Below are 19,758 nucleotides of genomic sequence, written 5' to 3' on the forward strand. Positions count from 1 at the left end.
AATGCATTGTACCCACTCACATCAGCTTTTGAAGACGATGTACACCAATTACAGTGGAATAGCTGTCTTTTGGAGGCAGTTTGTCTTTCTGTAAAGACTGGAGGTTTGAAGCACGAATGGGGTTGTGGCTGCAAGTCGTCTCCTTTCAACCACTAATGCAGACTGTTTTTCGTCCTGCTGATAGCTTGTTTACAATGTTAAACCGGTTCAATAGTGGTTCTTTGTTGAAAGAGAAAATGTGGCAGTTACACTGATGGTTTACGTCTTCAGAAAAATAGACTTTTTTTAGGCCATGTCCATTTCCAATTGTGTGATTGTGCCATGGAAGATTAGTGAATAGACTGTTATTGAAAAAAAAAATCAAGAACCAGGAGGTTATTCTTGTAAGACTTTTGATTCGGAGGCCCATAGAGATATATTTTCGTTTAGCTTTAACTGTTTCCTGCCTGCAAGTAATAGTTTATTGCACATTAAAAGTCGTGTTCAATTTTAAAGTTTTCTGCATTTATAAGTATTAATTACTATGAGGTATTAATTTTCCTGAATGCTAGAATAATATGGCATAACCTTTTCATTGCCAAGTCCCATTTTTCTAACAACTTTTCTATGAATTAATACTAAAGTCAGTATAAATTGGTGTTCGACATAAGAAACCGACCTTTAAATGTATTCTTTCAAGGATAACCCTCCCTTAGGATAACTGTTTGATTATTATATGCAGTTGTTGATGGTTATTTATTTATTTGTAAATGTATTTTAAGCTCAGTGACAACATAATGAATTATCTTATGAAGCCTAAACTCAAAAACCGTGGACTCAATCAATACAAACCTGTCTAAGGAGTAATTCATCATTTTCCCTCCCTTTGCAACATCTTTCAAAAATCTTCGTCCATCCTGTTTTTCACAGGACATATTTGAGTCATTCACTTTTAATTCTGTTGATTCATATTTCCACGGTTTTCACACAGATACAGCTTTGTTAAAATCATGTAAGAAAAACTAAATGCAAACTGTAGGCCTATATAGCTTAGAAGACAGACACTGTGTATATATCGCTATTATGTGTTTTCAGTGTTGCTGGAGATTTTGCAGCAGTACTCGACCTCGGCTGCGTGGCGGCGCTGTTTTCACTCCTACAAAAATACAATTACGAAAGTAGAGGCCAGTGATGCCTTCAATGTCTTAAAGTCGAAAATACAGTAGCCTCCTCGGCTATGTGCACTAGACAAGCCTATACAACGAAGTTGTTAATAAGAATGAACGTGGCACTCAATTAACAGTTTCCAATACATGACTTGACAAATAAAGGACGTTCAGCATATGTTGTAATTCACATTGTTCAACAGATAGCCTACAAACCCACGAGCCTTTATGTCACATACCAAGTCAAGAACCAAAAGTAACCTTTACCAAAGTAAAGAAAATATGTTGTTCCTGATTTGTGTAATATGCATGGACACACAATTAGAGGGAGTTGTATTTTCTACAAAAGATTTTGTAGAATAGGCCCACCTTTAGACAACATAGCAATATAAACACATGATAAAGGCCCGACTAGATAGGATAATATACATATCAAAACTGAATCTGAATGAAAATCATGTTTTAATTATTCAGGTATTGCTGCAGCTCTCGACTTTATTATGTTGTTTTCTTTTTTTTTAATAGTCAACTTGTTTAAATACACATAGGCTAAATCATGTTTTCATTACTCAGGTATTGCTGCAGCTCTCGACTTTTTTTAATGTAGTATATTGTTTTTAATAGCCAACTTGTTTGAGTACACACAGGCTACATAACTAGAAACTCAATTTTCCGGGAAGCATGAGAACACATCACCAGGACTTTGAGGGTGGTGAAAACAGGCGACGCTGCTGTCTCTTTAAAAAGTAGATCTCGACAAAGTGCGGCAGCACGCGAGCAATTGACTATGACGTAATTTGACCCATCCATATACTTGTTAGACCGACACAGGCTGAGGCTGCGCACAGCTGCTCCTGACTGCTGGTCACTTCCTGAATCAGGGTTAGCTCGGTGCTGCTGTTGATTACTGCAGCGTGTAGATGAGAGTCGAAGTCTCAAAGCGGGTTGCTGGAGGTGACTTTCCAGGGTAGCAGACTAAAAAAAAACTGTTTTGTTGAAAGTTTGCCTCGACAACATGGACTACTGGGTAGGTGTCGCTTCACTTTAGTTATTTCTTATTGACGCTGACAAGCAAGACATCGAGGAGGCGAAGACTTGTTTATCACCTGGAAAGTGAGCTTGTGACTCGACTTGTTTGTGATCCCATATAGATGATGTTTGTCCACAAACAGCTTGTCGTTAGCCTTGCCTTCAAACATTACTCAGCAATTTGATCTTTAGAGGAAATCCTTAAAACTTTGTTGGTAATTTGGCCCTTGAAATGGATCACCTTTAATGAAATGATGAACTCTTACATATTAGACATTCACAACGTTAAATAAGTGGCAATCCTATCAGCTGCTACACGTAGGAACAAGATGTTTTCATGTCAAGTTTACTGTTGGTGAAGAGTAAGAGTATAATATAAACACATAATGTTTTACTTTGGCATTCATATGTTTGTCTCTGAGCTCATACCAAAACACAACTTACTCATTTACACAATGTGAGTGATTTTTGAAAGGAGTTTTAAATTCTTTCCATATATATTTTTTTTTACTGCAGAAAATATTGCTTAGACGTAGGCCAAGATGAAATCAAAGTAGTTAGTTTACACTTTATACAACTCCCAGATATGTTTAGATATACAGGCAGGTCTTTCACCATACTTTGAGTGCAAAACTGACCTTCAATGTGTCAGTTAGACTATCTTGGCTCATCCAGGTTGCTTCAAGGTAAAGAGAGAGAACTAAGTCCCCCCCAAAATGTTTGCCTTCATGTCACTTTGTGCCACGAAAGCCCCAAGTTGAAAGTTGAAAACAACAGCCATATTAGTTTATTTGTCTCCTGAGGGGTCTTATCTCATCAGCTTTCTTTGTCCCGAAGCCATTGTGATGTGCTCTGCGTCTGTTTTCCCTTGATGTATCCAGGAGCAGCCACCGCACACCCAGTACATTTCCATGAGAACATGACCGCCCTTCTGAGACAACAAAAGCTCTCCTTACAGAATAGTCAAATGTTGTAATGGGGGGGGGGGGGGGGGGGGGGGGGGGTCAAAGGAACGGGTGTACACTGCTCGAACATGAGTTGGATAATGCTGGTACAATAGTTTCTGTGTGAACTCTCTCTATGTTTCCTGATGCAAAAATAGCACTGAATGGCCTAAGAGTGTGGATGGACCTGAAAGGTATCATGTACATGTATTAGATAACAGTGAGAGAGAGGCTCCTATCTGTCGGGACAGACGTGCCTTTTTGCACTGATTATAGATAACACCATATCATCTGTTCTTTATGACATATGCGTGTCATTTCTCACTCGTGCTTTGCCCCTCTTCTATCTTAACATGCAATCAAATGTCTCGATCAGGATAACTCTCGACAAGCCTCTCGTTCAACACACACACATTGATCACTTAGGTTCTGTTACTTCCCCGCTTGCCTCTTTCAAGCTCGTCTTGCTAAACCTGTATGAGATGTTATCCAGACAGGCAGGTATGACAGCTGCAGCCTTGGCAGGGGTCTGACTTCAGTAGCTCACTAAATGCCCTCCACTGAAGCTGTGATCACAAAAAAAAAAAAAAAAGTATGCCAGTGAAATTATACCTCACATCCTTTCAGACTGAGTAAAAATGGAGAAACCCTCTGGTATTATGCTCCGAGTCGGACTGGTTCAATAGCACATCCGTATCATATTATGGGACGCAGCACATACTTTGATTACTTCTGTTATTGTCTTTTGAACCTTAAGCTTTCCCCCCCATCTGATAATATGTGAGGTGAAGAAATGAGTGTTGTAACTATCAGTCTACGAGCCATTGTGTCATAAAAGTACCACTGGCAAAAGATAATGGAAAGATAACTTTGTACCATTTATGAAACTGCTTGAATGTGATATTGCAGTAACGTGTGACCAGGCAGCTCTTCCAGGTGATGAAATAGCTACTTTCTGGATTTAGATTGGTGTTGAAATTTTTTTTTTTTGGGGGGGGGGGGGGGGGGATCAGGATGTATATATAGTGTTCATATTTCAGTCGGGCTTAAAGGGATATTCCTGTATTTTCTTATCTGTTCGTAATTGATTGCAAAACATCCCTCATCTGGCCTGATACCCTTTTGGTGCTGGGAGGAGTCTTAATGATAGCCGTCCAGTTAGCGCTGAGCGGTCTCCCACTCGCACCAATAGAACGAAGTGAAGGCTGTTATAACAATCTTAAGAAAAACGTCCAGCGTTAGTGTGATTACGGGAGTTGAACTCGATTGGTCTTACAATGTCTTCTGATGTAAGTATCTACATTTTGCGTTTTGATGTATGGTCATATTCTGACATTTCCATACATGTTGTTTGGTAATTGTACTGGGAGATTTAACACATTGCATAAGAAAAAAAAAAAAGATGACATAGGGGAGCGGTGGTATTGAATTTGGATTGTCATGTGTCATGAACGTCACTGCTTTCACCATGTGTTGCTTTGAAAATGGATTTCCTTTTTTCAGAGGAGCTTATTGCAAAGTTAGTTCTGTTTTCATGGAGTTCATGTGTTATCAGTCAATTAACCTTTATCTCTTCTTTGATGTTCCCTTTTACATCATCCATGAATTTTCATGGATGAAGTACGATGAAATGTCAAAATGTGCATGCTGTTTTTGCATGTACAGTAGATACTCAGGCACATGCTGTATATAATGGATTCATGCTGAATCAAGTATATTAGTGTACAATAAAAACAGAGTATGAAGATTATTAGACAAGTTATTAACAGAACCACTGCATGTGCATAGTGACCATAGAATATCTGCTTTCTGCACTTTATATCATACACTCAACAACTGTGCTTTCATTACAGTCTATATATTTAGAGTCTATTTCGTGTTTTCAAATACTGATTTTTATCTTGTAAATTCTCGTGGGACTGCCCTTTTATAACAACCTTGATGTATTGTGGTCCAAACAGAGTGCCTTGGAGGTGTATAAGGAGATGGTCCAGCTGTACCTGGAGCAGGGCAGACAGCAGATCAACTCCCGCTGCGTCGACCTGGAGCCATGGCAGGTCATCGGAGCCTCCGTCATCACCACACTGGGAGCAGTCTGGATGAAAGGCTTCCTGTTCCAGCAAGAAAGTAATCTGTTATACTTGATATACATTTGGTACAAAGGAGGGCTGGTTGGGAACACGTCAGGAATGATAGTGATGAAATGTGATAAAATTTTTAAAAAAAAGTCTTTCTATTGTAAAGACCATTTTCACAAAGCTCTTTACTGAAGGCTCATTTGATGGCAGGTCTCTGAGTATGTGGGTTTTGCTCCAATCAGCTCTCAGGGTTAACCTTCTACCTGGAGTCTCAACATTTGGTTTTAGAAATGATCTTGTAGCATAATACTTGTTTCTCTTTCGTATGATTGACGGACGAATGCCTCCAAACAAAAGACTTTGTTGATGATCGGTGTTTGAATTCTTTAGCAATAATGTCAGTTCCATCCATCTGACTTCAGGGTCAAGTCGGTCTGAGTGAGACTTCCAGAACGAATTAGCTGCAGAAAACAGTCAACATAGCTTCACTTTTCACAGGCCACGTCTTGTCCTGACATGTGATTCCAGCTCATAGTCGGCTGTTTCCTGCCTCTGGACAAATGTGTGCCAACCCTAACCAAAGATGATGCCTTGTCTTTCTGGCTGTTAGGTCTCACATCCCGAATCAAGAAGCAGTGCTTTCGACTCATCAGAAAAATACCCTTTGTTGGCGGAGCGGTAAGTGTCAGTGGTGGATCTGTTCCCTTTTTTCTTCCAGCTGACGAGCAATGACTCTCGTCTGAGGGCTTTATGAGTCATGCTGGATGACATATACTTCATGGGGGGGGGGTGACCTTTGGCACACTCAACATCATGCACTGGTGATAACACTCAGTTACTTCTGGCCAGTACCGGTATTCCACTGATGCCTTGCTTGTTTTTCAGGCTTTATCAGAAGCTAACATGAAATGCATTGATACGCTGAGTTGTTTTGGTGCAGTGTATGTGTCGATTGTAATGTTTCTATAGTTGTCACCTGTCTGTGGACTATGCATGTAATGGTATTTTTGTGAAATTCTGTGAAAGGCAATGCACTCAAATGAAGTTTGTCTTTCCTCATGACAGATTCAGAGCCAGCTCAACAAGGCTTTAGATGACATGTCTACCAGTCTATGTACTCTAAAGGAAGGGATGAGCTACACGAAACAGCTGCCCTCTAAAGGACTCTCTCAAGACCAAGTGCTGGACAAAATCAGAGACTATGAGACCCTGAGTAAGTCATCATATCATTAATGTCACAGTTCATTATTGGAAAAGCTTATTCCTGAAATGTATTTCTAGTATTTGATAAACAAAAAGGAACCGTCTGTATTTTTTGTTTTTTTTGTTTTTTGCAATTTGAAAATAACTTTATTTCTGAAAGATTTGGATTTCTAAAGAGACAATGTGTCGTTTCAGATGAGGTTCAGTGGGAGAAAGGATGTGTTTCGGGTGCAGTCTACTGGGGTGATGAAAAACTGACAAATCTCCTTGTTAAGGTATCCATCTTTGTAACCATCTCTGACATTCAAAGAGCCAAGAGTTAAAGTTGGACCTCATATACTGTATATTTCAGTGTTAGCCCCATTAGGGAGGGTAGAGTTTTTGGATAAGAATTTTTTTTCGTTGGAGAAAAAAAAAAAGTTTGTTCATAACAGATTACTGCCACCCTGGGCTATGTGTTCATAACTTAAGTAATAACTGGAGTGTATTCAAGGTTTACTTCCTTTTCACTCTCTTTTTTTTTTTTCTTCCTAGGTATATGGAGATTTTGCATGGAGCAACCCTCTGCACCCAGACATCTTTCCAGGTGTCAGAAAGATGGAGGCAGAGGTTGTTAGAATGGCTTGCACACTTTTCCACGGTGGATCAAACTCCTGTGGCACAGTAAGTAATCACAAACACAGGCTCACATGTTGCATAAGCCAAGGATGAAAGCTTTAAAATCATGGTTCTCTGTCTTTTTGTCCAGGTTACTTCAGGGGGAACTGAGAGCATACTGATGGCCTGCAAAGCATACAGAGACATGGCATTTGAACGTGGTGTCAAATACCCAGAAATGTAAGAGGAGTGTTTTAAGATGTAATGGAAGTATTGTCCTCCTCAAGTCTTTAAGAATTTTTCTTTGACTATTTTTACATTTTGAATGTAAGTTTTGCTACGTGAAACTGTGTCCCAGGCCTCAAATTAAAATTTCCTACATTTTTTTTTTTTTACAAAAGTGTAAAGGATGTTTTGTTTTGCAGATGAGTTCTAATATTTTTTTTCCTGTTTTTCTATTTTCCAAAGTCTTGCACCTGTGAGTGTCCACGCAGCCTTTGACAAGGCAGCACATTACTTTGGGATGAAGCTTGTTCACATTCCTCTTGACAAGAACACGATGAAAGTAGACGTAAAGGTGAGATTACAGTACACACAGACAGTAGGTGCCCACTCATTACAGACTTCAGTTATTTTCACGTGGTTTCTTCTCTGTTCAAGGCCATGAGGAGAGCAATCAACAAAAACACTGCTATGCTTGTGTGCTCAGCGCCTCAGTTTCCACATGGAATTATGGATCCCATTGAGGAAGTAGCCAAGGTCAGAATATGAAAACACTTTTGTATTAACGTTGTTCTGAAATGGAAACATTGAAGTTGAATCTCTGATATGCTTCTATGTTATTTTCCAGCTGGCTTTACGCTACAATCTCCCGCTGCATGTGGATGCCTGTCTTGGAGGTTTTCTCATTGTCTTTATGGCCAAGGCGGGTTACAAACTTGCCCCATTTGACTTCAGGATAAAAGGTGTTACCAGTATATCTGCAGACACCCACAAGGTAATGATGGGTTATTTTTTTGTTCCCCTTCAAATTAATCCTGATTCTCTGCACAAATTACTCGCCTCCTTTTTTTTTTTCTTGTGACTTCAAAATAATTATCAAAAACTTTACAAATAAAAGTTGTTTTCTTATTAACAATACTGGGAATAGGCATTGTTCCAACTGTAATGTTTTTGGATTTTAAAGACCAATATTTAATCTTAATTGACTCGAGGCCATATGATGGTGTTCTTATACTATATTTTGTGTGTGTGTGTGTGTGTGTGTGTGCACGCGTGTGTGTGTTAAAAACCCTCAAGTATGGCTATGCCCCCAAAGGTTCCTCAGTTATCCTCTACAGTGATATAAAGTACCGTCACTACCAGTACTTTGTAGCTCCAGACTGGCAGGGGGGAATCTACGCGTCCCCCTCCGTTGCAGGCTCCAGGCCTGGGGGAATCATCGCTGCCTGCTGGGCGACCATGATGCACATGGGAGAGGATGGATACGTAGACGCCACCAAAAAGATCATCAGCACCGCACGCAAAATCAAAACCGAGTAGGACACCTATTGAGACTTTATGGACGTCATAGCAGTCATGATGTATTAAAAACAACAAAGCTCTTGATCTTTGGGTTCATACATTGTTTATCTTATTGACTTTTTTTTTTTTTTTCCACAGAGTGCGTAAGATCAATGGTTTGTTTGTGTTTGGAGACCCGGAGGTTTCAGTGGTGGCAATAGGCTCGGATGTTTTTGATATTTTCCGCCTGTCAAATGCACTGACGTCAAAGGGCTGGAACCTTAATACCCTCCAGTACCCATCGAGGTACGTTTGAAGAAGAGCAAAGAACGACTTACTCAGTGTTGTACAATCAGGACAACTATTCAAGAGAGAACTAATTGTCTCCTCTTTCACAGCATCCACATTTGTTGCACAGTTCTTCACACAAAGCCTGGTGTTGCTGAGCAGTTTATCCGCGATGTCAAAGAGCAGGCGGCCATTATCATGAAGAACCCCAAAGAGAAAACCACAGGAATGGTGAGTTAGCTCCCCTCACACACGAGCTTGTTGTTTTGTTCATCCACAGTCTACGGTTTCATTGGTGAAACTGGTGCATTAATATAAAAGTTGTCTCTAAAAGAGCAGGTGTACATATGATATTGTGTAAATATGTTTTTATTATATCTTAGGTTTTTAGATGTAATCTCTTAAACAGATTGGCTCACTAGTCAAATAAAAACTTCTCTAAGAACTGAAAACAACAAATATCAACTAGCATAATACAATACATGATATCCAAGAAAAAGTCACATTAAAAAAAAATAAAATTGTTAAAAATAATTAAAAACAGGCTGATGTCACAATATTAATATTTGGCATCATTTTTTTTTATTCTACTTCAGTGCTTTTGTGAAACATGTTATCTAAGCATGTGTTGTAAAGCAGTAATGATGGATCTATAGCTAAACTTGTTAGCAGTTACAGTTTTCCAATACAGCCAACCCATCTTTTCAAAGAAAGAAAGAATCAAACATTTTGACTTGTGTGTGTATTCAACCTTTTCATATAACCATTAAGGGAAAATATAGATAAAATAAAACCGGTTAGAGACGGTAAGATTTTCAACTGTATTAGGGACAAAAAATGTGTTTTCTAGTTTCTGGGTTTTAAAATGCTGTTGATACTTTTGTTGTATTTTGTACCGCACAATCTGTCTGTTTTTTTTAAGTGGATGAAAAACGGAATATTTAGATTTTTGTGCTAGATGGAAATAGATTACAAATCCAACAAGCTCAAGCCTGCATCCTGCCAGTCAGGTTCGTCAGGAGAACACCCATGAATAATAAGTCACCTTCAAATAAGGAATATCAAAGGCCTCACACATATCGATGTATAACAAAGAAGTTAGTTTGCAACTTTGAAAGTGTTTCATGTTACTTTCACACAAACAAAAATTCAAAAGTATGTTAGTTAGTTTTTGTAACTTCCTGTTCTACAAAGAACAGGAAGTTACTTTCAAAATCCTCTTTCTCTGAGTCATCTGAACAAACTGGGTGCTCATATTTTTCCTCTGTTTCTGACACTTTCTAAGACTATGTTTAACTCCACTATCGATCACATATTATTCTTTTGCACAAAAATGATAGAAAACAGAAAAGCACTTCAGTCAGACAACTCGAGTGTAAGCACTGTCTCAGTTTGGTGTTTAGGCGAAGACCTCATCACTCCTCACATATTTGTTTACCTGCAGAAATTTGAGGAGTGTTGAAATACAATCTTAAAAAAAAAAAAGCAACCCTGGTCAGAGCCGAGAGGTGGAGCTGAGAGAAGAACTCTGCACTGGTGTCAGGCAGTAGTGTCTTTAATAGAGCAGAGGAAGAGACGGGAACGTTCTGCAACACCAAATTATCAGGATGTGTTTGTCAGGGAATCATGGAGGATGAGTCAAGAATGACTAAACAGTCTAGCTCAAGTTGCCTGCCTGAACCAACTTGCAGATATCAATCCATTTATTTAAAAAAAAACAAAAAAAAAAAACAGAAACTTGGTGGATTGTTGTGTTCGGCATTGAAATAAGAAAAGACAGTGATGATCGATTTTGCTAAAATCCTCTCAACACTAACACTGGTGATAATCTATAAATCTCCAGAATTATGGGTGTGAGTTTGTCCTCGTGTTCCCCTGATGACTAGTTTCTTGTTGCCATTTCAGGGAGCCATTTACGGCATGGCCCAGTCTATTCCAGACAGATCAATGGTGACTGAAATTTCCCAAGGTTTTCTGGACTGTCTCTACAGCACCGAGATACCGAAGTCAAACACCAGCCACATGAACGGCAATGGCAAAGCCCACTGAGGTGCTCCTGGCCCACTTATTGAATGCAGGGAAAAACTCTCTAATAGCTCAACGGTTGCCTTATGTGCACATGTATGGCATACTGAAGACACCTGAAAGATCCTTTAAGCACAAGCCATCATCATTTAAGCAACCTGGGTGGAAATCACTTTAAACACTGTGCATCAATTAGCACAGATAAGAAGTGACTCGTTCAAAACTGTTTTATTCCTTAGATTTTATTCATGGATTGAAAAAGTGTTTGTTTTAAAAGTTAATTTCATTTTGAGATTTTATTAAAAGCGTAATCTCCAATGATTGAGGAGGAAAGCTCTTTTTTAACTGCCTTAACATTTCAGTTTTCTTCTTTATACTTTATTTGTGAGGATAATGCAAAATCACATAAAGGCCTGTTGTACCTGAATGTTTGTTAAAAGTGCAGTGCTGCCCTCTAGCATTGGATCAGGTGTACTGCTTAACAGGGGCTCTACTGAAGAGGATTGTTGGAGCCGCAGTCATGATTGTCGTTTTATAGGGTTTTTAAAAAAAAAACTATTTTGAAGTAAGCGCACTGCAATGTCCTAACAATAACGTCAGATAAATCTGTAAATCACTTGAAACTGCAACTTACATTATGATAGTTTGTCTGTGAGCATGTTCATACCTGTCTTGTGTTTTTAGTGCTTAGAATGGCAACGTTAATTTTGTTTTAAAGACTGCAATCATGACCATCCCCCAGATGATGTGTAGACAGAGGGTGAATGATCTGTATGTGGACAACTGTAGATCTGCAACAGTCAAGTTGTGGATTTATTGTTTTCATAATCCAAAATGTCTCGACTTCTTTTTATAACAAGCTGGGCTGAAGGCTGTTAGTACCCTTAGTTTGCTGTAAGTTATCAACAAGCAAAAATCCATTTTCCCCTGGTGCAACATCTTGCTTTAACAATTGTCTCCCTACTCAATCTACCTCAGTTTCTACTGAATGCAAATGTCATGTATTATTCATTGAAATCTATTCTAACAGTGCAACTGTCTTTTCCTCGTCTTAAATAATAAAGGGCACTCTATTAGTACTTTGGACAAATTGAAGAAAGTTGTTCTTAAACATACTTTTACTAAATGGAAACGGAATAAAAACAACTATAAATGAGGTTTTTTTTTTTTAATTCTCAGACTGACAGATTCTTGGTACAAACCCACTCACTTCCCTGCCTGAATGTATTTTTTTTAATTTTTTTTCAAATAACCATTCGATGCGCACATTTCCAACACTTACAAGTTGTCATCGTAAGAGGAGTATGGTAACACCAAAATGACTGTCTTGTTTTCTTTTATTTCTTGGGCTGTCATAATATTGATTGATAAAAGTGTGTATTTCCATGAAATGATTTACCGGTACTTGTTTGTGCAATATTATTTTTTCCTTACATAAAGTCAAACACAGGGGAAACTCTACTGTCAAGAGATTAATCATTAGGATCCTGGTATTGATGACCACTAGGTGTTTGATCACTATTTGTTCACCTGTTTAATGAGCGTTTGTGTTTTCTGTAGGTTTTTTTTTTTTCACAAACTGAGTTTTTATCTAACGTGTGTACTGGAATTTTCCATCATTTAGTCAGTGCCTAGTATAAAGACAGAGCATATAATGTCCTCATTTTAGACACATACTCTACATATATGTGCCCATGCATCAGTCCTCCAACACAGGGCCAGGTTACTGGCTTTGCACGGCCAAACAACAAATTTTTCCGAAAGATAAATACGCAAAAAAGGATAATCAAATGGATAATAAATGTCCTTTTAGTAAAATAAAAAAAGTCTTTAAGCATTCGCTGAAAATTATTAGACTTTGATGGATTCTTTTGATTCCTTCAAAGAAAATGACGTCATTTTGTCCTGGTTTATGTGGTTGCAGTTTTGCAGCGTGTAGCAATAATAAGCATTTGCCTCTGTGTTCAGAGGTTTGAACACGTCACGATACTATCCTCAGGGGTTTGGCAAAACAAGGACTTGGGTCACTCATCTTTTTTAACATACTGTACATAGGCATGGAGAACAGAGAATTACAATCACCTTCAAATGTAATGTCTTGTATATGGTCTTGATGAAATTTGACTTGAAAACAACTAAGTTAATCTGTCTTTTGAAGAATAGGATGAAGTTATTTTTAAAGGTCTTCTTGATCTGAATAACACACATTGAGTTTTTCATTAATTCTCTGTGTCAGCGCATCCTTGTTTAGCAGATTTATTTGAAGTCAGATGCACTTTCCTGTTCCTTTAAGCAAGGAACCTATAGAGCTAACTAATTTACACTTAACCAGATTAAAAACCAGCAGATTGTCTTCAATGTTGTCTTTTAATAAAATGTGTTGTCACATGAGAAACTCAATTTTGGTCACTTTTTGAAAAAAAGAAAAATAACATTTACCATCAATATCAAAACAGTTGACACATTAGATAGTAGTGACCTAGATAATAAACACGATGTAACATCAACTTTAGCTGATAATTTATCAGCAGTAATACATGTGGCCCTTGTAGTATAAGACACAGTGCTATTCAAAGAAACACTCGTAAACCCACATTCTTTAGATCTGAAAATCCCACACTTGAAGATTTCTGAGGAATGAAGAAGTGAAGAACCGTGAGTTTCAGCTCTTGAGTTGCTTGAGTTTAGTAATGTGGGTTTCTCACATCAGTGATGCCTGGTCAATGAAGGTAGCCAAAGTGATGTCACGCTGAGATAGCCCTCCACATTCATGTGTGCTGAGGGTGATTTGGACCTGGAAAAAACACAATATTAGTAACTTATGAGTATCTTTTCTTTATCTAAAAGATGGTGTATGGTAACACTACAATAAGGTACACCGATTTTACATACATGTAGTTACTAGGGAACAAAGAGAAACTACTAGTTAACCATTAGTTATTGAGTAGATAGTGAGTAACTCCTCGTCACGCAAAATGCTAGTTAAGGTACGCAAAATTGTGCATACTTACTAGGAAACGAATAATGAATTAACAACTGGTTAACTGTTAATTAACGGGTCGATGGTCAGTGAATTATCTTTACATTTTTTTAGAGAGTAGCTAATGATAACATAATACTGATCTAAGTGGAGCATCATACTGTCCATTAAATTAGTACTGCATTCATTCTCTGTCAAGTCATCATAACTTTATAAAATGTGTTGAGTAGTTACTCACAACTCATGAACTAATAGATAACTAGTAGTTAGTTCCTTGTTCGTTCCCGAGTAACTATTTAAAATGTGTACCACATCTACCTATTAGGTTATGGTTAACTAGTTATTAGTTCCTTATTTGATCCATGGTAGCTCTGCTAAATGTGTGTTCTTTAATGTAATGTGATTCCTGCTTCATCAGTACTTATCAATAAGAAAAAAAAAATCTTTATCCATGAGCTTTCTCATTGACATATAAGACCAAAAAAAACAAATTTAAGTTTAAGTAATAAAGCACTTATATATATATATATATATATATATATATATATATATATATTTTTTTATGATTAACTTAAATATTAAGTATAAGCATATTAAACAGTACATACATTGAAATGTCAATTAAAAATGAAATATAAATACATTGTACAATACATACATAAAGTGTAATAAAGTCTGGATGAATATAAACTGTAAACGGACACTTTTGAAAATCTTACAAGATACAAAGTTGAAATTAAGATGTTCTTTAAGTAAATGTGTGAGTGGTAATGTACTACTGCTAGTTAACATAAGTAGACTTAAGCCCATGGCCCTCTAATGGAAGTCTTTTGTAGTAACACCGACCACTTTAAAGCAGTAGTTTGGAGTATGTTATTTCTCTGAGGCCTGCTTAAAAAGTAGAACAAATGTACCTGCAGGAATTCATGATTTCACTTGGGGATAAAGCAATAAGCAGGTTAACAGCTGCCTGACATTCAATAAGGGCTGGGCTATATGACCGCAAATCAAAATCCTGATTAATTGAATATTTTACCTCAATAACAATCTTTTTTTTTTTTTTCTTGCCCTCATAGTTCACTGACATGGTCTCTACAGTGCTTAACTATTGATGTTGTTTCTAATGAAAGAGTGAATATCTGATGAACTGATTTGTAGTGATTTATTGAATATGTCAAACTGAAATCAAAGCATAGCTTGAAATTAAAACAACATATTGTAGTTTCAAAGTAGAAATTAACTTTTCTGAAAAAGTAGAAAATAATAACTTCAATATCTTGCAAAAACGTTTAGTTTTTTTTACGCAGTGTTTACATTTGACTTCCTTTTGTTGTGTGTCATCTTCCCTGAAGACAAAATGAGTCCAAACAACAGACATTGCTTCCATGTCACATATAGGACGTGTCAACACGCAACTCTGCCCTGAAAATAAATCAAAATAATCGACATGGGCAAGATTAGGACTGAATGTCGAATTCGATTTATTTTTGATTAATTTCCAAGCTCTACATTCAATCGGTTGTAGTTGCATACATTTTGAAAAAAGTTTCTCTATGTGCAGTACATAATGCTATATATGAATATTTACTTAAATCCATCTCTGATTTGACCTAGCCCTATAGCTGATACAATAACTAAATTATAGTTGCTCACTTTGTCTGTCAGCTGATTGGTTCTAAACAGGAAGTTTAAGACAAACAGACTTGAGCTTGTATAGTCTTCTGACTACTCAAAGGAATTTTACATCCCATGTCAAAAAGATTCCTGATGCTCCTGAAGTGTATTTTTTATGAAGTTTAAAATGTTGATATCATGTATTTCATACCTTATTATAAACATTGAACCACTCAGGATGATGATCCATCTTCTCTCCTTGCAAAGCCACTCTGGACATGAAACCAAAGGCCTGAAAGCAGAACATTATAGCCATCAGTCATCAGTGTATTAAGTTCTTGAGTTGCAATACATGATAAGTTAGGAACCTGATTGAAGTCTTTGAAAATGAACTCTTTGTAAATGGCGTCTCGTCCCACAACCTCCACCCATTGAGCGTTGTGTAGCAGTGGTAGAAGGTGGGTCCTCTCCTCCTCAGTTAGACTCTGAATTTTACCAGCCTAATGGGACAGAGCGAGGGTAACAGTAAAGCAAATCTGAGAGGGGCCGTTTCAAAAGCACAAACTGTGATTGGTTGCACATGATCCCATCTGGTTACAATAAGAGGCTGCATTCCTGCTTAAAAAAAAAAAAAAAAAAATCTGGTTCAAAGGTATTTGGTTGGTGGTGGAAGGGTCCAGGGTTCCCTCCTCTTGTTCCTAATCTTGACACATGATGCTGGATCACATGAATTAGAATAATAATTGAATAAAGGCATTCTATTCTATTTACATGAATTAAAGTAACTTATTCACAGCTTTTGCTTTTACTATAATCTAATCATTTCAATTTCACCACCAACATTGGGCGACATTTTTCCAAAAAAATTGTTGATCTTTTTTTTTTTTAATTAAAAAGAGCCTCTTGAATACTGTGTTTGCAGATAAGTGAACACGAGAAAAAAAGAGAGATGTTACAACTACAGCCTAGATAGAACAACTGGAGTGACATCACAAGGTATCTTAGCAACACTTAATCAGTAAAATGAATTGGCAGATCACAACAAATACCTGCTTGCTTAAGCTTTGCTTACTCGTCGAAACATGCAGACACAGGTACATGACTAACATGTTCTTTCCTATCCCTGCCAATTATTATGAAATATATGCAACTTAACATCTTTAGAAACATGTCATTGTTTGATAAAACATGGTGACTAAAGGGTAGCAATAGTGTGAGGGAATAAGCACAATACTGTGTGTCACACTGGGAACACAGTGTAGAAGGGATTGTTTACTTACCATGTTTGCAGAGTGCTTTCATGCACAAAGGATGTTCAGCTTCAGCCGCCTGTTGCTCAAACACAAATCTTCTATGGCAGCTAGAGAGAGCAGCTGGGATGAGTCTGTTCAGGAGCAGTGGGTCCTACTTAGCTGGTCTTGCAGGAGCCTGAGTAAAAATCCTTTTGATGGCAAGGTTACAAAGCTAACTGTGCAAGGGTTAAATCATTAACTGTAATATGTTGTTTAGGAAATACATGGGGCCAGCTAATGTAGCTGAATTTAACACTAAAGCTACAACACAGCAGTTTTTGCTATAATGAATTAGGAAAATAGACTAATGCAATATTCAATAATCCGTTTATGTACTGTACTTTGCACACTCATGAAACATGAAGCTAAAATGTAAATACTAGTAAACAGTTAATGATGTCCCTTTTCAACAGGACAGCAGATTTCGATACAAGCACTGCCCTTTCGCTGACTGGGGTTCATGTCAAAGGTTAATGACCTGCTCCTGTGTTTGCCCTGTTGAACTCATCTGTCACAGCTAGCGCTTAAGGAAATGAACTAGTTAATCAAATGAGGACAGGAAGAGGATGTGACAGGTAGTCAGCATTTAACACTTGACTGGATATGGAAATTAGAAGATTTCTTCTGTGTAAGGAATGTGAGCTGGGAAATCAAGTCATTTGAATGGCTTCATGTGGTTGCTTGATCTGAGCTTGGAATTTTACTTATTCCCTTTATAATTTACATCAGCTCACCTCATAGCTTATTAAGATGTTTAAAACCTGCCAAGAGTCGAGTTTCTTTGTCATCATCACAGCCATCATCACAACCTGGTCTAGGTCTGTGATGTATATTGAAGTCATTTATTCCACCAATCATGTACGTATGCTGCCCTTTGACCGGTTTTTATGTTGTTGTCAGTGTTATAAAGATGAGCAGGGGAACTGTCTTCAAAAAGCACCATGGCGCTCAGGAGACTGCCAATAGCGAGTTTAATTGTGTTCATTCTTGTTACTAGCAGCCTAGGAGGACATTTTAAATCAGGCGAGTAGTCTATAGACTTATTAGTGTTTGATATACATCATTTAGGTGTTTAATCTAAAACAGACCAACGTATTCCTGAGGAGACGATTAGACATAGGATTCTACGACTGGTCATATCAATATTTGTGTTTTGGTTTTTTTGGGGGTTTTTTCAAGATTGTTGTTCAAATCAATATGTGATCCCATGATGAAATTTACAATCTAATTATATCACATAGACGTGTATGTATTCTGAAAACTACGTCAATAGTATTGAGTCAGTGTTGATGATCTTGGTAATTATATACTATTCTGCTTCCTTGTTTTTATGAGGCACAAAAAGATTTGTGTATCAACAGTAAATCAGTGTCATTCTGACTTAATGCAGGGCCCACTCTCAAAATGGACCAGGCTTTATTGACATTTCGAAACCAGCTGACTGAAGAAGTGCTGGTCTTCTACACCACCGATTATTGCTACAAGGTAAAACAAGATAGTACAAATATAGTATATTAACTGATTCTGTCATTACAGTCCATTCATCTCATTATCTCGTTTCTCTGCTCGATAAGATGTGATTCAGTCAGCACAATTATCTGGCAAGATGCTTTACTCGTAAAAAAAAAAAAAGTTTTTTGAGCTGTAAACATTTTTTTTAATAATGTTCTATAATGAAACAAAGCCATTATTTCTAATGCTCATATTTTTTAAGAAAAGTTCAGACTGATCAAATGTTTGTTTTCATTATGCTTATTGTTTGTAGATCAAAAATGAAAATCTACTTGCAAGCCTTTGTCCAAAATGATCATCTAATTATGCACATGGGCCTTCAGAGACTTTGATTTTTCAGAAATAAATCAAAAGGTTTGGTAAGATAGACATATAAACCCAATAAGTACATTTTTTTTTTAATTTTCTTAATTTGTCTTTAACAGCACACACCTCTTTTGCACCTTTAACGTGCTCATGTTCCTTCATTAAATTGTTTTGTTTGTAATGCTCTTTCTTTGTTATTGTCATAGGTCTTTTTTCACAACTATACTGAAGCACATTGCATTTTGTTACTTGTAAGACTTGGGTAGTTGACAAAGACCTTTGAAACCTACAACCTTTACACTTGTTATCAGCATGACTTCATTGGTTTGTTTTGCCTGGGTGTCTTAAGGTGCATTTGAGTGATCTGCACAACTGCTTAAGAAACAGACACATGGTTGTACACCCCAAAAGTTTGAGTGTAAATAACATTTATTGAGCCTTTCATCTTTTTCTCCTTAGTGTGTGTATCGACACATGGTCACTGTAAAACCCAACAACAACAATGAATTGGCAGTCATCAGCACAAAATTCACCCTGACTATGCGAGTGGAATCACAGAACAGGAATGCAACTCTTTGCAGGTAACACATTTAAGAGAACTACATGTCAACTTTAAGCGATCACATTTTTCCTACAAACGTTTATTTATTTACTCATATTAACCCAGCCTTTGGCATGTTGTTGCTTTTCTTTCTACACATAAAGTGTGGTGTTGTCCAATGATTGTCTCAGCAGTCTGTAACATTATTCACAGGAGTAATCCTGACCTGCTTTTTGGACCTTATGCCCTCCCTTACACCAACTCATCATGTATTGATCAGGAACCTTTTGGGGGTTAATAAGACTTGACATTCGATTATTGATGAAAAGAGCTCATCAAAGCTTCAAAGCCACATGTCTTTAGGAAACCTCGGCAAATATGTTAACTCTCTTAAAGTTGCTATAGTAAGTAGATGTGTCATTTAGTTATAAGAACTGGCAAGAAGGAGGTGATTTATAGAGGGATTATAATTCGTCCTTTGGTGGTCACCTCTAAATACGATGCAAGCAAGTCAGTTGGAAGATCACAAGCCTTTGGTGCTCTTTGTTGACCTCTCTGAGGACTGGCCTTGTGTGTCCTAAATCAATGCTGAGGTCTCTAACCAAACTGAACTCCCATTGATTTGCTTTTCCTTTTGAAAAAAGACCCCAAGTGATAGCTAGTATATCATTCCAACAGTGGATCAATATAAACGTGTAATG

The 19,758-nt window shown here is 37.4% G+C and overlaps 3 protein-coding genes across 3 annotated transcripts in view; 2 read left to right on the forward strand and 1 right to left on the reverse strand.

Moving 5' to 3' along the window:
* The first annotated feature begins 1,954 nt into the window (after positions 1-1,954).
* sgpl1 (sphingosine-1-phosphate lyase 1) lies at positions 1,955-13,212 on the forward strand. Its single transcript, XM_079363231.1, has 14 exons — positions 1,955-2,172; positions 5,080-5,245; positions 5,807-5,874; positions 6,262-6,409; positions 6,595-6,674; positions 6,934-7,062; positions 7,148-7,236; positions 7,465-7,573; positions 7,657-7,755; positions 7,847-7,993; positions 8,296-8,534; positions 8,659-8,805; positions 8,898-9,018; positions 10,693-13,212. The coding sequence occupies exons 1-14, from the start codon at positions 2,161-2,163 to the stop codon at positions 10,834-10,836; spliced, it is 1,698 nt and encodes a 565-aa protein (XP_079219357.1). The 5' UTR covers positions 1,955-2,160; the 3' UTR covers positions 10,837-13,212.
* Positions 13,161-16,812, reverse strand: pcbd1 (pterin-4 alpha-carbinolamine dehydratase/dimerization cofactor of hepatocyte nuclear factor 1 alpha). The gene is made up of 4 exons (XM_079363232.1): positions 16,687-16,812; positions 15,775-15,906; positions 15,618-15,698; positions 13,161-13,606 (listed from the first exon to the last, which is right to left on the reverse strand). Exons 1-4 carry the CDS (start codon positions 16,687-16,689, stop codon positions 13,514-13,516), a joined length of 309 nt encoding a protein of 102 aa, XP_079219358.1. The 5' UTR covers positions 16,690-16,812; the 3' UTR covers positions 13,161-13,513.
* A 1,207-nt stretch (positions 16,813-18,019) lies between these two features.
* Positions 18,020-19,758, forward strand: part of ret (ret proto-oncogene receptor tyrosine kinase) — a 42,392-nt gene continuing 40,653 nt past the window's right edge. Inside the window, exons 1-2 of the mRNA XM_079362221.1 lie at positions 18,020-18,183; positions 18,976-19,097. Of these exons, the coding sequence (XP_079218347.1) occupies positions 18,103-18,183; positions 18,976-19,097 (203 nt within the window). The 5' untranslated portion in view covers positions 18,020-18,102. The remainder of the gene's footprint in view (positions 18,184-18,975; positions 19,098-19,758) is intronic.

This window comes from Symphodus melops, assembly GCF_947650265.1.
Source record: "Symphodus melops genome assembly, chromosome: 15".
Lineage (NCBI taxonomy): Eukaryota > Metazoa > Chordata > Actinopteri > Labriformes > Labridae > Symphodus > Symphodus melops.